At 43.8% G+C, this 16,327-nt stretch overlaps 1 protein-coding gene across 7 annotated transcripts in view; it reads right to left on the bottom strand.

Moving 5' to 3' along the window:
* LOC139456451 (double C2-like domain-containing protein beta) overlaps positions 1-16,327 on the bottom strand; it is an 88,383-nt gene that overhangs the window by 10,580 nt on the left and 61,476 nt on the right. For 4 of the 7 annotated variants that reach the window (XM_071238168.1, XM_071238165.1, XM_071238167.1 and 1 more), the window contains 13 exons: positions 16,112-16,241; positions 14,532-14,618; positions 13,595-13,790; positions 10,676-10,783; positions 9,697-9,882; positions 8,857-9,021; positions 7,356-7,435; positions 6,746-6,820; positions 5,923-6,032; positions 4,521-4,644; positions 1,954-2,108; positions 1,535-1,616; positions 628-724 (listed from right to left, as the gene is read on the bottom strand). In XM_071238168.1, coding sequence (XP_071094269.1) covers positions 628-724; positions 1,535-1,616; positions 1,954-2,108; positions 4,521-4,644; positions 5,923-6,032; positions 6,746-6,820; positions 7,356-7,435; positions 8,857-9,021; positions 9,697-9,882; positions 10,676-10,783; positions 13,595-13,790; positions 14,532-14,618; positions 16,112-16,241 — 1,595 coding nt within the window. The remainder of the gene's footprint in view (positions 1-627; positions 725-1,534; positions 1,617-1,953; positions 2,109-4,520; positions 4,645-5,922; positions 6,033-6,745; positions 6,821-7,355; positions 7,436-8,856; positions 9,022-9,696; positions 9,883-10,675; positions 10,784-13,594; positions 13,791-14,531; positions 14,619-16,111; positions 16,242-16,327) is intronic. The other 3 variants (XM_071238169.1, XM_071238170.1, XM_071238171.1) reach the window with 3 other exon arrangements.

Raw genomic sequence — 16,327 nt, 5'->3', positions numbered from 1 at the left:
TGAGTGAGTGAGTGAGTATGGTTTTACGCCGCTTTTAGCAATATTCCAGCAATATCACGGTGGGGGACACCAGAAATTAATGTGGGAGTGATGCAGAGATGCAGGTCTTAAGCGTTTACCACTTTGGAGAAACCCATGAGCACGGGTGTGTTGATGATAAACCTGGAAATATAATCCGGGAGAACCGAGATTCAAATCCACAATCAAAGGTTTCTGGCGTGCTCAAAGGACGCAACTGTGCACAGACAATCACCCCAAAATTTATAATGAACAAAATAAAATTCATCATGTGATATCATGGTCATTAATATACGTGATAAATCATAAAATATGATCAACAATCCAATAAGTAAGCTATTTGTAAATCTGAAAGTCCATTCAGTCTGTTGCTATGTCTGAGAAGTGAGAATGCGGGGGCTTCTCTGTTAGTCTGTATTTCTCAAAACATGTCAAAGAGCAGAATAACAACTAGTAACATACTCACAGACTTACTTCAAACCAGCTTAAGAACATTAAAACAGAATATCAGACAACGATACAAAATAATAATCAGTGTACAGATGACCACAGTCCCTGGAAGTACAGGAAACTTATTGACCAGACTGAGAGAAGTGATGTCTGTCGTACCGATGAAGTCGTTAGCCTTGCCGATGTCCTTGTCCCATACAGTGATCTCCAGTGTCTTCTTGGCCACATCGTTGTGGCGGATCTCATACACAAACTCCTGCAACACACACACACACACAAGGCTGATTACAGACAGGCTGGACTCCTACATCAACAGATTACTTCACTGGTACATGAGTACCGGACAGGTGCTGCTATCACACTCGCCATACTTGCCATACTCAAAGACATTGTTCAGTCTGGTTTTGTACCTAGGCAGAGGGGGGGCCTGGGGTTCTTTCTTGAGGTTTGTTGCTATGTAATACAAGGTTTATACACATAGGAAACTCTAAATTCAAGGCCATTTCCAAGCTTTAAAACTGTCATTTTCAAGGCTATTAGGTTGTGTCAATATTTGTATTAAGTCCAGCACATACTGAGTTGAGTCTGGACAAGACAAACCAGTGGTTTATATATTTATCAAGGGAGTTAACTGACTATAAAGTTTCCACCCTTACCAAACTAGCCTGGAATTATGAAGTTATATTTTGGCTGGACTAATGAGTCTATGCATAGTCCAATCAAAATCAAGTAACAAAATCGACATCCAGTTCTAATCATGATTAGTGTTGACACCATGTAGCAGTTCATGATTTAATTCAGTTTCAATTTTCAAGAAGGGATATTTATGAAGTTTTGAAATAACCTGAACTGATAATTACTCAAAACACAATGTTAAATCTGATGACACAAGTTGTTTGATAGCAAAAACCTCTTGTTAGATGGGTGTCGTAAATTTCATGTAATAAACTATGCATTAAATCATGAACTGCTACATGGTGTCAACTTGCGATGTATCGATACTCGGAGAATCGTGACACCCTTAATGAGACTGCACAGCTCCTGCAGCTGTAGTGTGGCACAATACCTCGTTGAATTCTGGATTGAGCGTTCTTTTCTTCACAGCAGTCTTGAACTTGGATTTCTTGTCCTTGTCAGGTTTAAGGTAGCTGAAAGTAGGACATGTTTCTTTAGAGGTCTATTGAAGGTGGGCTACATCAATGAAAAATAGTCCTTACAACATTGGTTATTGATATTCTCCTGCTCTCTCAAATCTGATATCGTCTCGCTGAATGAGTGACCATGGAGACAATTCCATAAAAGTCCACGGTAACAGTAACCATAGTAACAAAAACTGGTAACAATGGAAACTGAAATCTTGTAGACACAGTAACCAAGGCACTAGAAACCTTTTTTTCATGAATATGAATATGAAAAAAAAGATTGTAGTAAAGCACAAAATTTAAAACATGTAAAACAATCATCCCTCAAACCAAAGTTACTTACACTTTGACATAGGGGTCGGAGTAGCCATTAGTGTCGCAGGCTGCCAGCTCAGCACAGCGGATGATGCGGACAACCAGAGCTTGTTTTGATGTAGAGTATCGCAGGGACATCAGTAGCTTGCCCCGTATAGCAATCAGATCATCATCTTTCTCCAGCTGCAAGGGAGACAACTGTGTCATGCCTAGACTAACATAGTCCCAGAAATGTACTAATGTGTAAGGTTCAACATAAATAATTCAACAAAGGTTGGTTAATTGGTTTGTTGTTTAACGCCGCACTCAGCAATATTCCAACTATGTGATGGCGGTCTGTAAATAATAGAGTCTGGAACAGACAATCCTGTCATTAATATCATGAGCATCAATCCACACATTTGGGATCGATGACGTGCATCAACCAAGTCAGCTGGCCTGACCAAACGATCCCGTTAGTTGCCTCTTACGATGAGCATGGGTTGCTGAAGACCTATTCTACCCCGGCTCAACAAAGGAACCCTGACGTCTGTGATATTAGAGCTTCCAAGGGCCTGAGACTAGAATGGGGGTGAATGTTTTATTTTAATATTTATAAGCTCTGGGGTCTGAAATTGTTAAACTTTTGTAAATATAGGTCTATTAACTATAACAAGTTTAAGTACAAATTCAGAGTGTCAAAAATGGTTTGCCTTTGAAAGGGCAATATTTCCTTTATGTTTATTTTCTAATAAAAACCTAAATCATAAATACAACATGAATATTTCCTGCTAAAAAGGTAAACTGAGCAAAAATTCTATTTTGAGGTAGAAGTTATTTGATGCAGGGTTTACAGATATCGGTAGTATTTTCCTAATCTTGTCCCAATCTCCAGGTTAGAGACGTTTGCTAGTTGTACATAGATACAAAGTTGTGGACAGACTGTAAGAAGCTTGGAAAATATCTTTTCAAACAAGGTGAATTTGGGTTATATAAATGCAGCAGCAAAGCACTATAGCTCACTTGAAGAAATAACTTTGGTCATATTAAAATTGGTTTGGAATTCTGTAAGCACTGCTTAGAGGCATCATAGCTGGGATCAGTCATACAAAGTCAGCTGTTTCTGCCAAGTCAGCAATGTGTATCTGTTTCCGCCTAGTCAGCAGTGTGTATCTGTTTGTGCCAAGTCAGCAATGTGTATCTGTTTGTGCCTAGTCAGCACGGTGTATCTGTTTGTGCCTAGTCAGCAGTGTGTATCTGTTTCTGCCTAGTCAGCAGTGTGTATCTGTTTCTGCCTAGTCAGCACGTTGTATCTGTTTCTGCCTAGTCAGCAGTGTGTATCTGTTTCTGCCTAGTCAGCAGTGTGTATCTGTTTGTGCCTAGTTAGCAATGTGTATCTGTTTGTGCCTAGTCAGCACTGTGTATCTGTTTCTGCCTAGTCAGCAGTGTGTATCTGTTTCTGTCTAGTCAGCACGGTGTATCTGTTTGTGCCTAGTTAGCAATGTGTATCTGTTTGTGCCTAGTCAGCACGGTGTATCTGTTTCTGCCTAGTCAGCACGGTGTATCTGTTTGTGCCTAGTCAGCACGGTGTATCTGTTTCTGCCTAGTCAGCAGTGTGTATCTGTTTCTGTCTAGTCAGCAGTGTGTATCTGTTTGTGCCTAGTTAGCAATGTGTATCTGTTTGTGCCTAGTCAGCACTGTGTATCTGTTTCTGCCTAGTCAGCAGTGTGTATCTGTTTCTGTCTAGTCAGCACGGTGTATCTGTTTGTGCCAAGTCAGCAATGTGTATCTGTTTGTGCCTAGTTAGCACGGTGTATCTGTTTGTGCCTAGTCAGCAGTGTGTATCTGTTTGTGCCTAGTCAGCATGGTGTATCTGTTTGTGCCTAGTCAGCAATGTGTATCTGTTTGTGCCTAGTCAGCAGTGTGTATCTGTTTGTGCCTAGTCAGCAGTGTGTATCTGTTTGTGCCTAGTCAGCACGGTGTATCTGTTTCTGTCTAGTTAGCACGGTGTATCTGTTTCTGTCTAGTTAGCACGGTGTATCTGTTTGTGCCTAGTCAGCAGTGTGTATCTGTTTCTGCCTAGTCAGCATGGTGTATCTGTTTGTGCCTAGTTAGCAGTGTCAATCTGTTTCTGCCTAGTCAGCAGTGTGTATCTGTTTCTGCCTAGTCAGCAATGTGTATCTGTTTCTGCCTAGTCAGCACGGTGTATCTGTTTCTGCCTAGTCAGCACGGTGTATCTGTTTCTGTCTAGTTAGCACGGTGTATCTGTTTGTGCCTAGTCAGCAGTGTGTATCTGTTTCTGCCTAGTCAGCAGTGTGTATCTGTTTCTGCCTAGTCAGCACGGTGTATCTGTTTCTGCCTAGTCAGCAGTGTGTATCTGTTTCTGCCTAGTCAGCACGGTGTATCTGTTTGTGCCTAGTCAGCACGGTGTATCTGTTTCTGCCTAGTCAGCACGGTGTATCTGTTTCTGCCTAGTCAGCAGTGTGTATCTGTTTCTGTCTAGTTAGCACGGTGTATCTGTTTCTGCCTAGTCAGCATGGTGTATCTGTTTCTGCCTAGTTAGCACAGTGTGTAGATCTGTGTGCATAGCTACAAGATGCTGGGAGTCTACAGTACCGGTAGCTGTTTCTCCAGGTAGATGTTGCACTGCCTCGTCTGATGTGGCTTGATCCTTTTCAGTGGGACTCGAGTCTCACCGATGAAGTCAAACCCAAATGCATCCTCATCTAGCACAGACAATCTGAAATGAACAAAAATCATTCTTATCCAAACCAAACCAACAAAAGTTTTTCAAAAATAATTGTGAGGTTTATTTAGTGTACACTGGTCATTAGGACCAGTGTCACAAGAACATATTGACATAACTAAATTTTGCTGGTCAGTTTCAGATTACAACATTTTTGTTTTTGACCTTTTTAAAGTGTATGGTGTTGACATTGTTGTATGCTTTTAGATGGTTGCCATGCTCTCGAGTCACGTTGCCCAGACGGATCATGTCGGCATATTACACTGTGCAACGCCTGAGGAGTGCTGAGGTTACAAACAATGTACCCTGTGCAGTCAGATGCTGCTAAGAGTCGAAAGGTATACCACACCCAGAGACTGACAGCTCTTGACATGAATATTTCATGACCAGATTTTAGGCCACACTTTTTTAATTTTATGTTTCACAGATGTTTTCCCGCTTTTCCACACAAGGTCGGTCAAAATAAAAACACAAACAAATAGCTATGTCAATCATTTGTTCATTGAAATTACTATCAGGAGACAAAATAAAAATAAATATATATAAGCTTAATTCATTTCTTTTCCAGCTGCTATTCAGTAGGGGTGGTGGGCCCATGAAACGAAAAGTAAAAAATGTGTGGCCTCACTGTCAGTTTGGAATGGAAATGCTGTGTGACCTTAGCCACACATCTGTAGTGAGAGATTAGTAAACCTTGCAAGGTGCGGTCAGCTTGTTAGAAAACAGTTCTGATGTTAAAAAGATGCAGATGGTGCAGTTTGGGGGACACTTTGTCAAAATACACTCTGTTCAATCGGGTCCGGAAGTTGAGGACAGCTGGATGTACATTGTTTGTTTGTTGTTTAACGCCACACTCAGCAATATTCCAGCTATATGACGGCGGTCTGTAAATAATCGAGTCTGGACCAGACAATCCAGTGATTGACATCATCAGCATCGATCCACGCAATTGGGAGCAGGCCTGACCACCCAATCCCATTTGTCGCCCCTAACGCCAAGCATTGTCACCTTTTACGGCAAGCATGGGTTGCTGAAGACCTATTCTACCCTGGTTAAACAACAAACAGAACAGACATGTCATCATATTCCAATTGCACAGATCAATGATCATCATGTCAATCACTGGATTACCTGGTCCAGACTCGATAACTTTCAGACTGGAATATTGCTGAGAAAGGGTTTAAACAAGAAACAAACAAACAAATCTTACAACAAACAACAGGATTCTGGGAACAATGGGGGTTCCCATGGCCAAAGTGGATGTATGCACACCTGAGAGTTTTCTTGAGACAGTCCTCCTCTGTGATGCCATAGTATGTGAGCGTCTCATTCCACTCTGGGTTGAGAGTCTTGTGAATTGTCTTTGTCCTCATCTTGGTGGACTGAATCATTGAATCATATGCAAGCATTGAATCACAAATCATCATATTCATATCTGGGTATCATTGGGTAGTAAACCTCAATTCTACCATGACTTGGTGAAAATAGATGAGAGGACTCAATTCACAATAACCACCTCTATAGAAAAGTTGACTTCAAAGTTGCATGACTGAGTAGGCTAGTACATATAGAAAAGCATGTCTTTTTCAATCACTGTCAGTAGTCATTTTATAATAATGATCAATACAATTGAAGTGATGCAATGCAGAGTGCCCGTTATTTCAATATTCAATATGTCTGGCAATACATGGCCGGAATACAACAGACAATAGGAGGACTGAATACCTGTGTACCTGTGATTACTGAATCGACTAAACACGTGGTACTTCAAATTTGAATCGTAACAGAGAGCTTGAAACTTGATGCTGTACGTTTGGTTCCAAATTCAATGTAGCGCCATCAAATTTAAAGGTAACACAGCTCTAAACTGACAGATTTGCAGTGTCATCAGATTTCATTACACTTGTGAAGTCGTTTTGAGGCATCTTTCTCAACGTCATTAAGAAATAACTGATTAAATCCTTCAGTTCTTTTCAATTCAACAATTCAATCAATTTTAAATGGAGAAAATCAAACTTTGCCATAAAATTATTAACCAGGCCTAAATAACTGAGATGTGACTTGAGGATCAAGCAGCCTTGAGACATCAGCTTACCTTGTTGGCACCGGGGAGGAGGTGCAGTTTAACATAGGGATCAGACAACCCATTGGAGTCCATGGCTTTCAAACCCTGTCAAGTATAGCCAAGTTATTTAACATGTGTTTCAATTTATGGAAATGTCAAAATAACTTCAAGATAAAGCAACCTTCACATGCAGATAGAAACACCAGTTCATTATGAGGTTATAGAGAGTCAGTGAGTCAGTATGGTTTTATGCCACTTTAGCAATATTCGAGCAATATCACGACGGGACACTAGAAATGGGCTTCACACATTGTACCCATGTCGGGAATCGAACCTGGGTCTTTGGCGTGCCGAGCGAACACTTTAACCACTCTACCCGATCGCCCCTTATAAGATCATAAAATGAGCCTGTGAATGTTACTTAATGAAGCATTTATCAATATTCCAGTGACGTGACGGCAGTGAGCAAATAGTCTGGAGCAGACAATGCAATCAATCAAGTCACTGAACCTGATCACCCAATCCATTAGTCGCTTCTTACAACAACATTGGTTGCTGGGGACCTACTAGTAGCTCTGACCCGGGATCCCACGGGGTAGGGAAAGTCACACATCTCAAATGGGATGAAAGTATGCCATACCCTTGCCCTGACGATGGTACAGTAGAGGGCGTTGTTGACCGAGTCGTACAGCAGGGAGAACTCCAGTGTGCCCAGGGATGCTGCAAGTACACATCATCAGTCTTATGCTTCCACAGTATCTCATAGTGATGAGATCTGTCACACAACAAATAAAGCAAAACAAAGTTCTGGAGGTCATCGAATGTGTCAGTTATGCAAAGTTTGAGACTAGCAGAGCTGATAAGGATTCTGTCAAAATAATTAACATCATCTGACATGATATATCAAGATAATGAAGTACATGTACTGACACTTGATATCAAAATTATATATCTGAGATTAAAGAACTGTCGGACATGCTGGGAAAAATGCTTTCTGGCTTCATTTAATAAATATGACTCATAGAACTATGAAACTAGCATACATCAAAATAACTCAAGTCTACCTAATCTAGCCTATCCTAACTGACACTGTGATTAGCCTTGAAGGTACTTTTACAGGTAAAATGATGATAAACTTGTTGTCACGTATGTATGAAACGGCCTACAGCCTGAGGCAATTACGTAACACTTGTCCCGAGGTGATGACCTCACACCGGCCCGTGCATTCTCACCTGAGTTGGGGGTGGTCTCATAATATTGCTGTTATTGTACTTAATTGAGATATGCGTCAACAGGGTAGCAATGAAGATATGTATTGCATTATGTTTGCTTGAAAAATGACGGAACAGTTAAAAGCAAAAAATGGGAGTATAGGAAGGTTGGGTTTTTGAATCAACAAGTATTTGTTGTTCAACAGATGATTTCTTTGGCAAGCTTCTGACTCGGCAGATGATGTATTTGAACCTGTATTATCACCCAAAGGTGTGATAACAAGTGCAACAAGGTTGATGTCTACACTGCCACATTGGCATGACCTTCACCGACGTGACCTTCACCGACGTGACCTTCACCGATGTGACCATCAGCCTTCTGCCATGCCTCTGGTGTGATTCTAGAACATTACTATTATTATAACAGATCGGGTCACATGTGCCTATTTCTATAGTCCGTTTCAGACTTCTCTCATTAGACTTGGTGTTTTTTGTTCGAACTTTCCTCCTATAAACTTGTTGTTAGGACACCTTGTTACGGAAATACTTCAAACCACAGGTAGATGGATCGGTAGTCACTCGATATTTCAATAGCAACAATCTGTGAAAACTTCCAGCATTTTTCTAGCATTTCTGATAGTACTTTAACACTTTGTTTCATTGAGAGATGCCAACCCCAAATTGAGGAAAGCACGAATAACTTGAATGATTGCAATTGAGAACTAGAATATGTCATTTCCCCAAATGTCATTAAACACCACTGACAATGGTTTTGATGGAACAAAACAGATCTATGGCATTTCATCTAATCACCATACTCCTCAAGATGTGTCAACCAGTTGATTATTAACTGGTTGTGTATGCGTCAATGCCTCTGTTTATTTCTCATTTTGACATCCATAGTAATTGTTTATTTCTCCGTCATCTCACCACCATCACTGTCTGGTGAAGAAACCTGATCATCGTAGTCGTCCTGCTGCGACGTCTTCATATATCTGTCGACAGCAGAGTCAATATCAGCATCCTCTTCATGCCGAGCCGCAAGACGACTGGTCATTTCATGGCCGGAATGCATGGACCCCTGGCGGCTGAACCCTGTACAAGGAGGAGGAGAGAAGTGGTCATCCCTAGGATTACATGGCCCTGGCTCTCCAAAGGATGCTGCTGTCTGTACTCATAATGAACTTTACATCATAGTTTTGGCCTTGTGTGTCTTTATTCAATTCAGACAGGCAGTAGTAAAATTGCCTACATTTCACAGCCTGCATATATGTTGGTAGGTTTGTTTGTTGTTGAACGCTGCACTCAGCAATATTCCAGCTATATGATGGCGCTCTGTAAATAATCAAGTCCGGACCAGATAATCCAGTGATTGACATCATGAGCACCGATCCACCCCATTCTAATTGATGACATGCATCAACCAAGTCAGCGAGCCTGACCACCCGATCCCGTTGGTCACCTCTTCTACCTGAAGACCTATTCTACCCCGGATCTTCACGAGTCTCAGTATATATGTAGCACAGTTTGCAGATATCACAGTCTGTATGTATCACTGCTGACAACACCAGACATCTATACCATTCTCTGTCATTTTAAACCCATGGACATGTTACATTATTTCAGCACATATTTTTAACACAAACATAATTCATTTATCAAAAAGATTAGTTGGTATTTATCAAAACATTTATTCCGGAAAATAAAAAAAATATAATACCAAAACTAAAAATTTTGAATAGACCCTGCGGCCTTTGTATTACGGATTACCATAGTTACTATTGTTATCGTTTTCTGAGTCGTCATGGAGATCGTCTCCACGGCTACTCTCCGTCGCGCTCCAGTGTCCGCCATGGTAGTTGCTGCTGGTGATGCTGTTCTTGCTGTCGGCCAGACTCTGTACTCCGTACAGGTGGGGAGCACTGCCCCGACTCCCCATGCTCATGTTGTCACTCTCTGGAGGGAGGAGACATTGGGGGACAGTCAGTCATGGATCAAGCCACTTGAATGATATAGTTAAATGCAGATGTTAGGATGGAATGTAAGAGTGAATATTATCATACCCTATTATTTATTCGGGGGATGAAATTCTCTAGTGTCAGGATGATTCTCCCTTGTGAATTTGAACTCATACCAGTGTGTTTAATCCTATAGATACTATACTCTAGAGTAAAACTTCCCCCGGGATAATATTTAGGTAGGATATAATCCTTGCTTACAGTAACACTTCTGGAGGGGTTGTTTTACACTGTCCCACCTTACTCATTGATTGAGCATGGTTTTATGCTGCTTTTAGCAATATTCCAGGAACATCATGGCAGGGAACACCAGAAATGGTGTATCCACACACTGTATCCAAGTAGGGAATCGAACCCGGGCCTCCATCGTAATGGGGGAACACTTTAACCACTAGGCAACCCCACTCCCCTTGGCAATACCAAAACATCATTACACTTGGATCTGCACCCTAAGTGAGACTGAGTGGTTTTGCGTGACTGTCCGCAATATTATGACCACACTGCTATATCCTGAAAATAACCAAACCAGTGGTTGACAGCATGAACAACTGGGACCCATAGAGACAAGCACAGGTCCTGGGGACCTACTCTGTATATGAATCCTAATGGAGACACTAGCATGGGTACTGGGGGCATATTCAGCCTCTTAATATCACCTGTCTTATTCAAATCATAGCATTTGTTCTGGGCGTGTCGAGACTATTCTCCACAACACTGTGCAGATGTGGTACCTGATTCTCCGCCTCTCTTGGACTTTGGCTTGGCGATGTTGTACTCGTCCTCGGAGCTGCTAGAGGACTCCTGGTCACTGCTCTCCCCGTAGCTGGCTGCAATACAGTCTGATGATCAAAGTAGGAATCAGCAAATATATTGTTGATCATATTTTAATCCAAAGTTACACATAACAGGACAGGCACTGAAATTATGAATTAAACTGGGATTTTCAGTGAGAAAATCAAACTGAAATTCAAAACATTTTCATAAAATCAATTATTACAGTCAAAGTTAAAATATTTCATAATGTCTACACATGAAGTCTCTGTTGTGAGGTCTTAGTCATATTTTTTGTGGTGTGAGATGGCTCGGGCACAGTTTGGAGGACCTACTGTGGTATGAGATGGCTAGGACACAGTGTGGAGGACCTTCTGTGGTATGAGATGGCTAGGACACAGTGTGGAGGACCTACAGTGGTATGAGATGGCTAGGGCACAGTGTTGAGGACCTTCTGTGGTGTGAGATGGCTAGGGCACAATGTGGAGGACCTACTGTGTGAGATGGCTAGGGCACAGTGTGGAGGACCTTCTGTGGTGTGAGATGGCTAGGACAGAGCGTTGAGGACCTTCTGTGGTATGATATGGCTAGGGCACAGTGTGGAGGATCTACTGTGGTTTGAGATGGCTAGGGCAGAGTGCAGTGTGGAGGACCTACTGTGGTATGATATGGCTAGGGCACAGTGTGGAGGACCTACTGTGGTATGATATGGCTAGGGCAGAGCGTGGAGGACCTACAGTGGTATGAGATGGCTAGGGCAGAGTGCAGTGTGGAGGACCTACTGTGGTATGATATGGCTAGGGCACAGTGTGGAGGATCTACTGTGGTTTGAGATGGCTAGGGCAGAGTGCAGTGTGGAGGACCTACTGTGGTATGATATGGCTAGGGCAGAGCGTGGAGGACCTACAGTGGTATGAGATGGCTAGGGCAGAGTGCAGTGTGGAGGACCTACTGTGGTATGATATGGCTAGGGCACAGTGTGGAGGATCTACTGTGGTTTGAGATGGCTAGGGCAGAGTGCAGTGTGGAGGACCTACTGTGGTATGATATGGCTAGGGCACAGTGTGGAGGACCTACTGTGGTGTGAGATGGCTAGGACACAGTGTGGAGGACCTACTGTGGTTTGAGATGGCTAGGGCAGAGTGTGGAGGGCCTACAGTGTGAGATGGCTAAGGCAGAGTGTGGAGGACCTACAGTGGTGTGAGATGGCTAGGGCACAGTGTGGAGGACCTACTGTGGTATGATATGGCTGGGGCAGTGTGTGGAGGACCTACAGTGGTTTGAGATGGCTAGGGCAGAGTGTTGAGGACCTTCTGTGGTGTGAGATGGCTTGGGCAGAGTGTTGAGGACCTTCTGTGGTGTGAGATTGCTAGGGTAGGGTGTTGAGGACCTACAGTGGTGTGAGATGGCTAGGACACAGTGTTGAGGACCTTCTGTGGTGTGAGATGGCTAGGGCACAATGTGGAGGACCTTCTGTGGTGTGAGATGGCTAGGGCAGAGTGTGGAGGACCTTCTGTGGTGTGAGATGGCTAGGGCAGAGTGTGGAGGACCTTCTGTGGTGTGAGATGGCTAGGGCAGGGTGTGGAGGACCTTCTGTGGTGTGAGATGGCTAGGGCACAATGTGGAGGACCTACTGTGTAAGATGGCTAGGGCACAGTGTGGAGGACCTACAGTGGTGTGAGATGGCTAGGGCACAATGTGGAGGACCTACTGTGTAAGATGGCTAGGGCACAGTGTGGAGGACCTACAGTGGTGTGAGATGGCTGGGGCACAGTGTGGAGGACCTACTGTGGTGTGAGATGGCTGGGGCACAGTGTGGAGGACCTACAGTGGTGTGAGATGGCTAGGGCACAGTGTGGAGGACCTACTGTGGTGTAAGATGGCTAGGGCACAGTGTGGAGGACCTACTGTGGTGTGAGATGGCTAGGACACAGTGTGGAGGACCTACAGTGGTGTGAGATGGCTGGGGCACAGTGTGGAGGACCTACAGTGGTGTGAGATGGCTGGGGCACAGTGTGGAGGACCTACTGTGGTGTGAGATGGCTGGGGCACAGTGTGGAGGACCTACAGTGGTGTGAGATGGCTGGGGCACAGTGTGGAGGACCTACTGTGGTGTGAGATGGCTAGGGCACAATGTGGAGGACCTACAGTGGTGTGAGATGGCTGGGGCACAGTGTGGAGGACCTACAGTGGTGTGAGATGGCTGGGGCACAGTGTGGAGGACCTACTGTGGTGTGAGATGGCTAGGGCACAATGTGGAGGACCTACTGTGTAAGATGGCTAGGGCACAGTGTGGAGGACCTACAGTGGTGTGAGATGGCTGGGGCACAGTGTGGAGGACCTACTGTGGTGTGAGATGGCTAGGGCACAATGTGGAGGACCTACTGTGTAAGATGGCTAGGGCACAGTGTGGAGGACCTACAGTGGTGTGAGATGGCTAGGGCACAGTGTGGAGGACCTACTGTGTAAGATGGCTAAGACACAGTGTGGAGGACCTACAGTGGTATGAGATGGCTAGGGCACAGTGTTGAGGACCTTCTGTGGTGTGAGATGGCTAGGGCACAATGTGGAGGACCTACTGTGTGAGATGGCTAGGGCACAGTGTGGAGGACCTTCTGTGGTGTGAGATGGCTTGGGCACAGTGTGGAGGACCTACTGTGTAAGATGGCTAGGGCACAGTGTGGAGGACCTTCTGTGGTATGAGGAACTACTGCAGCAGTCCTTGCCAAACTGCCTAATGGTATAGGTATCATAAGGACGAGTAGAATTTGTAATATGTTATCATCATAAGGACCATTGGACGTTAGTTAGTTAGTTAGTTTCTAAGGCTGCTACTGTAGTGTGAGATGGCTAGGATACAGTGTTGAGGGTAAACCCACCTGTGCTAGAGCTGCCCCTGGCTCGATGCCAGGTGTAGGAGTCCCGCAACTGCGTCCCTGGTCGCCCCTTCGTGGACTGCCTCAGCTGCTGCGTCCGCCCACCTCGCTGGTACTTGCTCCCCTCAGACTTGATCTTCTCGGGGATCACATACTTGGGTAGGCCCTTGAAGAACCAAGCACCGGACCGCTTCCACACCTACAGAGACCGGTACACAGTGAGACAAAACTGCAGGGACAGCTTATCAGATACATGTTACCAGCGTGATTTTATAGAAAAAAAAGTCATTACAACATAAATGTAGTCATTATAGTTTGTTTGTTTGTGTGTTGTTTAACTCACACTCAGCAATATTCTAGCTATATGACATCATTAGCATTGATCTACACAATGACATGTATAATGACATGACAAGTGAGCGAGACTGACCACCTCTTACGACAAGCGAGGTCGCCTCTTAAGACAAGCATGGGCTGCGGGAGACCTATTCTAACTCCTATCTTCATGGGTAATGGTAGTCATGATAACATGACAGCTCTTACAAATAAGAAATGACCAGAACTGATTTCACATTCCCTAGATTCCTGTAACCAGGGCTATTAGCACTTTACCGGATGCAAAATATTACATCCTATTCTCAAACAAATTGGAAAAATCCCACAGGATTTAACAAGGACAGCTGAATGAATCATTCAGATTTAATCAATTTTAGTATGCATTTCAAAACAAAATATTTCTATTCTGTGCAGAAATAAAGTTGAGATCGTTTCTACCTATACATGTCCATATCTGAACAGGGTTAACTCTTAAAATATCCGTGCAAATATCACACAGTGCATTTGATTATTTGTGATTGGAATATAGGACTGCCGAAAAGTTTAATTACTTAGTCAATATAGATTTGGGACAATAAATTACTCTTTGATCTTAAAAATTTACCTCGCGCTGTTCGCTGCAGATCTTACATATCCACAGCTGCTGCTTGCCCCCGCTCCAGGTGTCCACCCCACACTTGGAACACACCGCCTGGAACAGTCAGAGTTGTCCGACACCAGTCAACAAGGAGTGTTGTCCAAAACCAGTCAACAAGGAGTCTTGTCCTACACCAGTCAACAAGGAGTGTTGCCCAAAACCAGTCAACAAGGAGTCTTGTCCTACACCAGTCAACAAGGAGTCTTGTCCTACACCAGTCAACAAGGAGTGTTGTCCTACACCAGTCAACAAGGAGTGTTGTCCTACGCCAGTCAACAAGGTAAGTTGTCCTACACCAGTCAACAAGGAGTCTTGTCCTACACCAGTCAACAAGGAGTCTTGTCCTACACCAGTCAACAAGGAGTGTTGTTCTACACCAGTCAGCAAGGAGTGTTGTTCTTAACCTGTCAACAAGGTAAGTTGTCCTACACCAGTCAACAAGGTGTGTTGTCCTACACCAGTCAACAAGGAGTGTTGTCCTACACCAGTCAACAAGGAGTCTTGTCCTACACCAGTCAACAAGAAGTGTTGTCCTACACCAGTCAACAAGGAGTGTTGTCCTACACCAGTCAACAAGAAGTGTTGTCCTACACCAGTCAACAAGGTGTGTTGTCCTACACCAGTCAACAAGGTGTGTTGTCCTACACCAGTCAACAAGGAGTGTTGTCCTACACCAGTCAACAAGGAGTGTTGTCCTACACCAGTCAACAAGGAGTGTTGTCCTACACCAGTCAACAAGGTGTGTTGTCCTACACCAGTCAACAAGGTAAGTTGTCCTACACCAGTCAACAAGGAGTCTTGTCCTACACCAGTCAACAAGGAGTGTTGTCCTACACCAGTCAACAAGGAGTCTTGTCCTACACCAGTCAACAAGGTAAGTTGTCCTACACCAGTCAACAAGGAGCCTTGTCCTACACCAGTCAACAAGGAGTCTTGTCCTACACCAGTCAACAAGGAGTGTTGTCCTACACCAGTCAACAAGGAATGTTGTCCTACACCAATCAACAAGGTAAGTTGTCCTACACCCGTCAACAAGGTTTCGGGCTGCGAGTAACCAGTGATTGATAGCACCTCTCTCTCTCTCTTTGTGCATTTTTGTACTAGTCCGGACTAATGCCAATTATATAGTGCTAGCCCACTGAGATATATGTCACCATGCTGCAGTTTAACATGGATACCCCACTCAGACACAGTATACTGACTTTTGAGCCAACCAGTCCTTGGTTTAGCCCCTTAATGCCGAGCGCCAAGCATGGTGACAAGTACATTTTTAATATGACATGGCTGGGGATCGCACACAGGACCTTCCGCCCTCCAAGCAGACACTCTACCATGAGACCATGGAGATGGTCGAATCAATCATGAAACATGTATCAAAAGCATGATCACATATCCTAAGAGTGTTGTATAAAAAACTTCATGCATTATTTTATTATTTTTTTGATATTCTAAACATTAATTCACTTTTCCACAATCATGAAGCAGCAATAGACTACGACGTGACCATGACCCTTCTGTGAAGGAAGTTACTATGGTTACGGCTGTACCTTTTTACATGAATCACAGAAGGTGGGCGAGGCTCCAAGAAGTCCGAACTCATCCCCACACAGAACACATTGGGTTGTTCCATTACCGATACAGTTCTTCCTCATGTTATCCAGTTTGTCCACCAGACGACTGTCAACACATAATCACATTTTGTCATGAACTAGGACCATCACAATCTTCTAGTTCAGAGCACATTTTTTACTTTTGGATATTTT

The sequence above is a fragment of the Haliotis cracherodii genome, unplaced genomic scaffold (genome assembly GCF_022045235.1).
Source record: "Haliotis cracherodii isolate W230 unplaced genomic scaffold, xgHalCrac1.p SCAF_11, whole genome shotgun sequence".
NCBI lineage: Eukaryota > Metazoa > Mollusca > Gastropoda > Lepetellida > Haliotidae > Haliotis > Haliotis cracherodii.
Note: the sequence above shows the minus strand (reverse complement) of the source record. Positions and strands in the feature narration are given on the sequence as shown.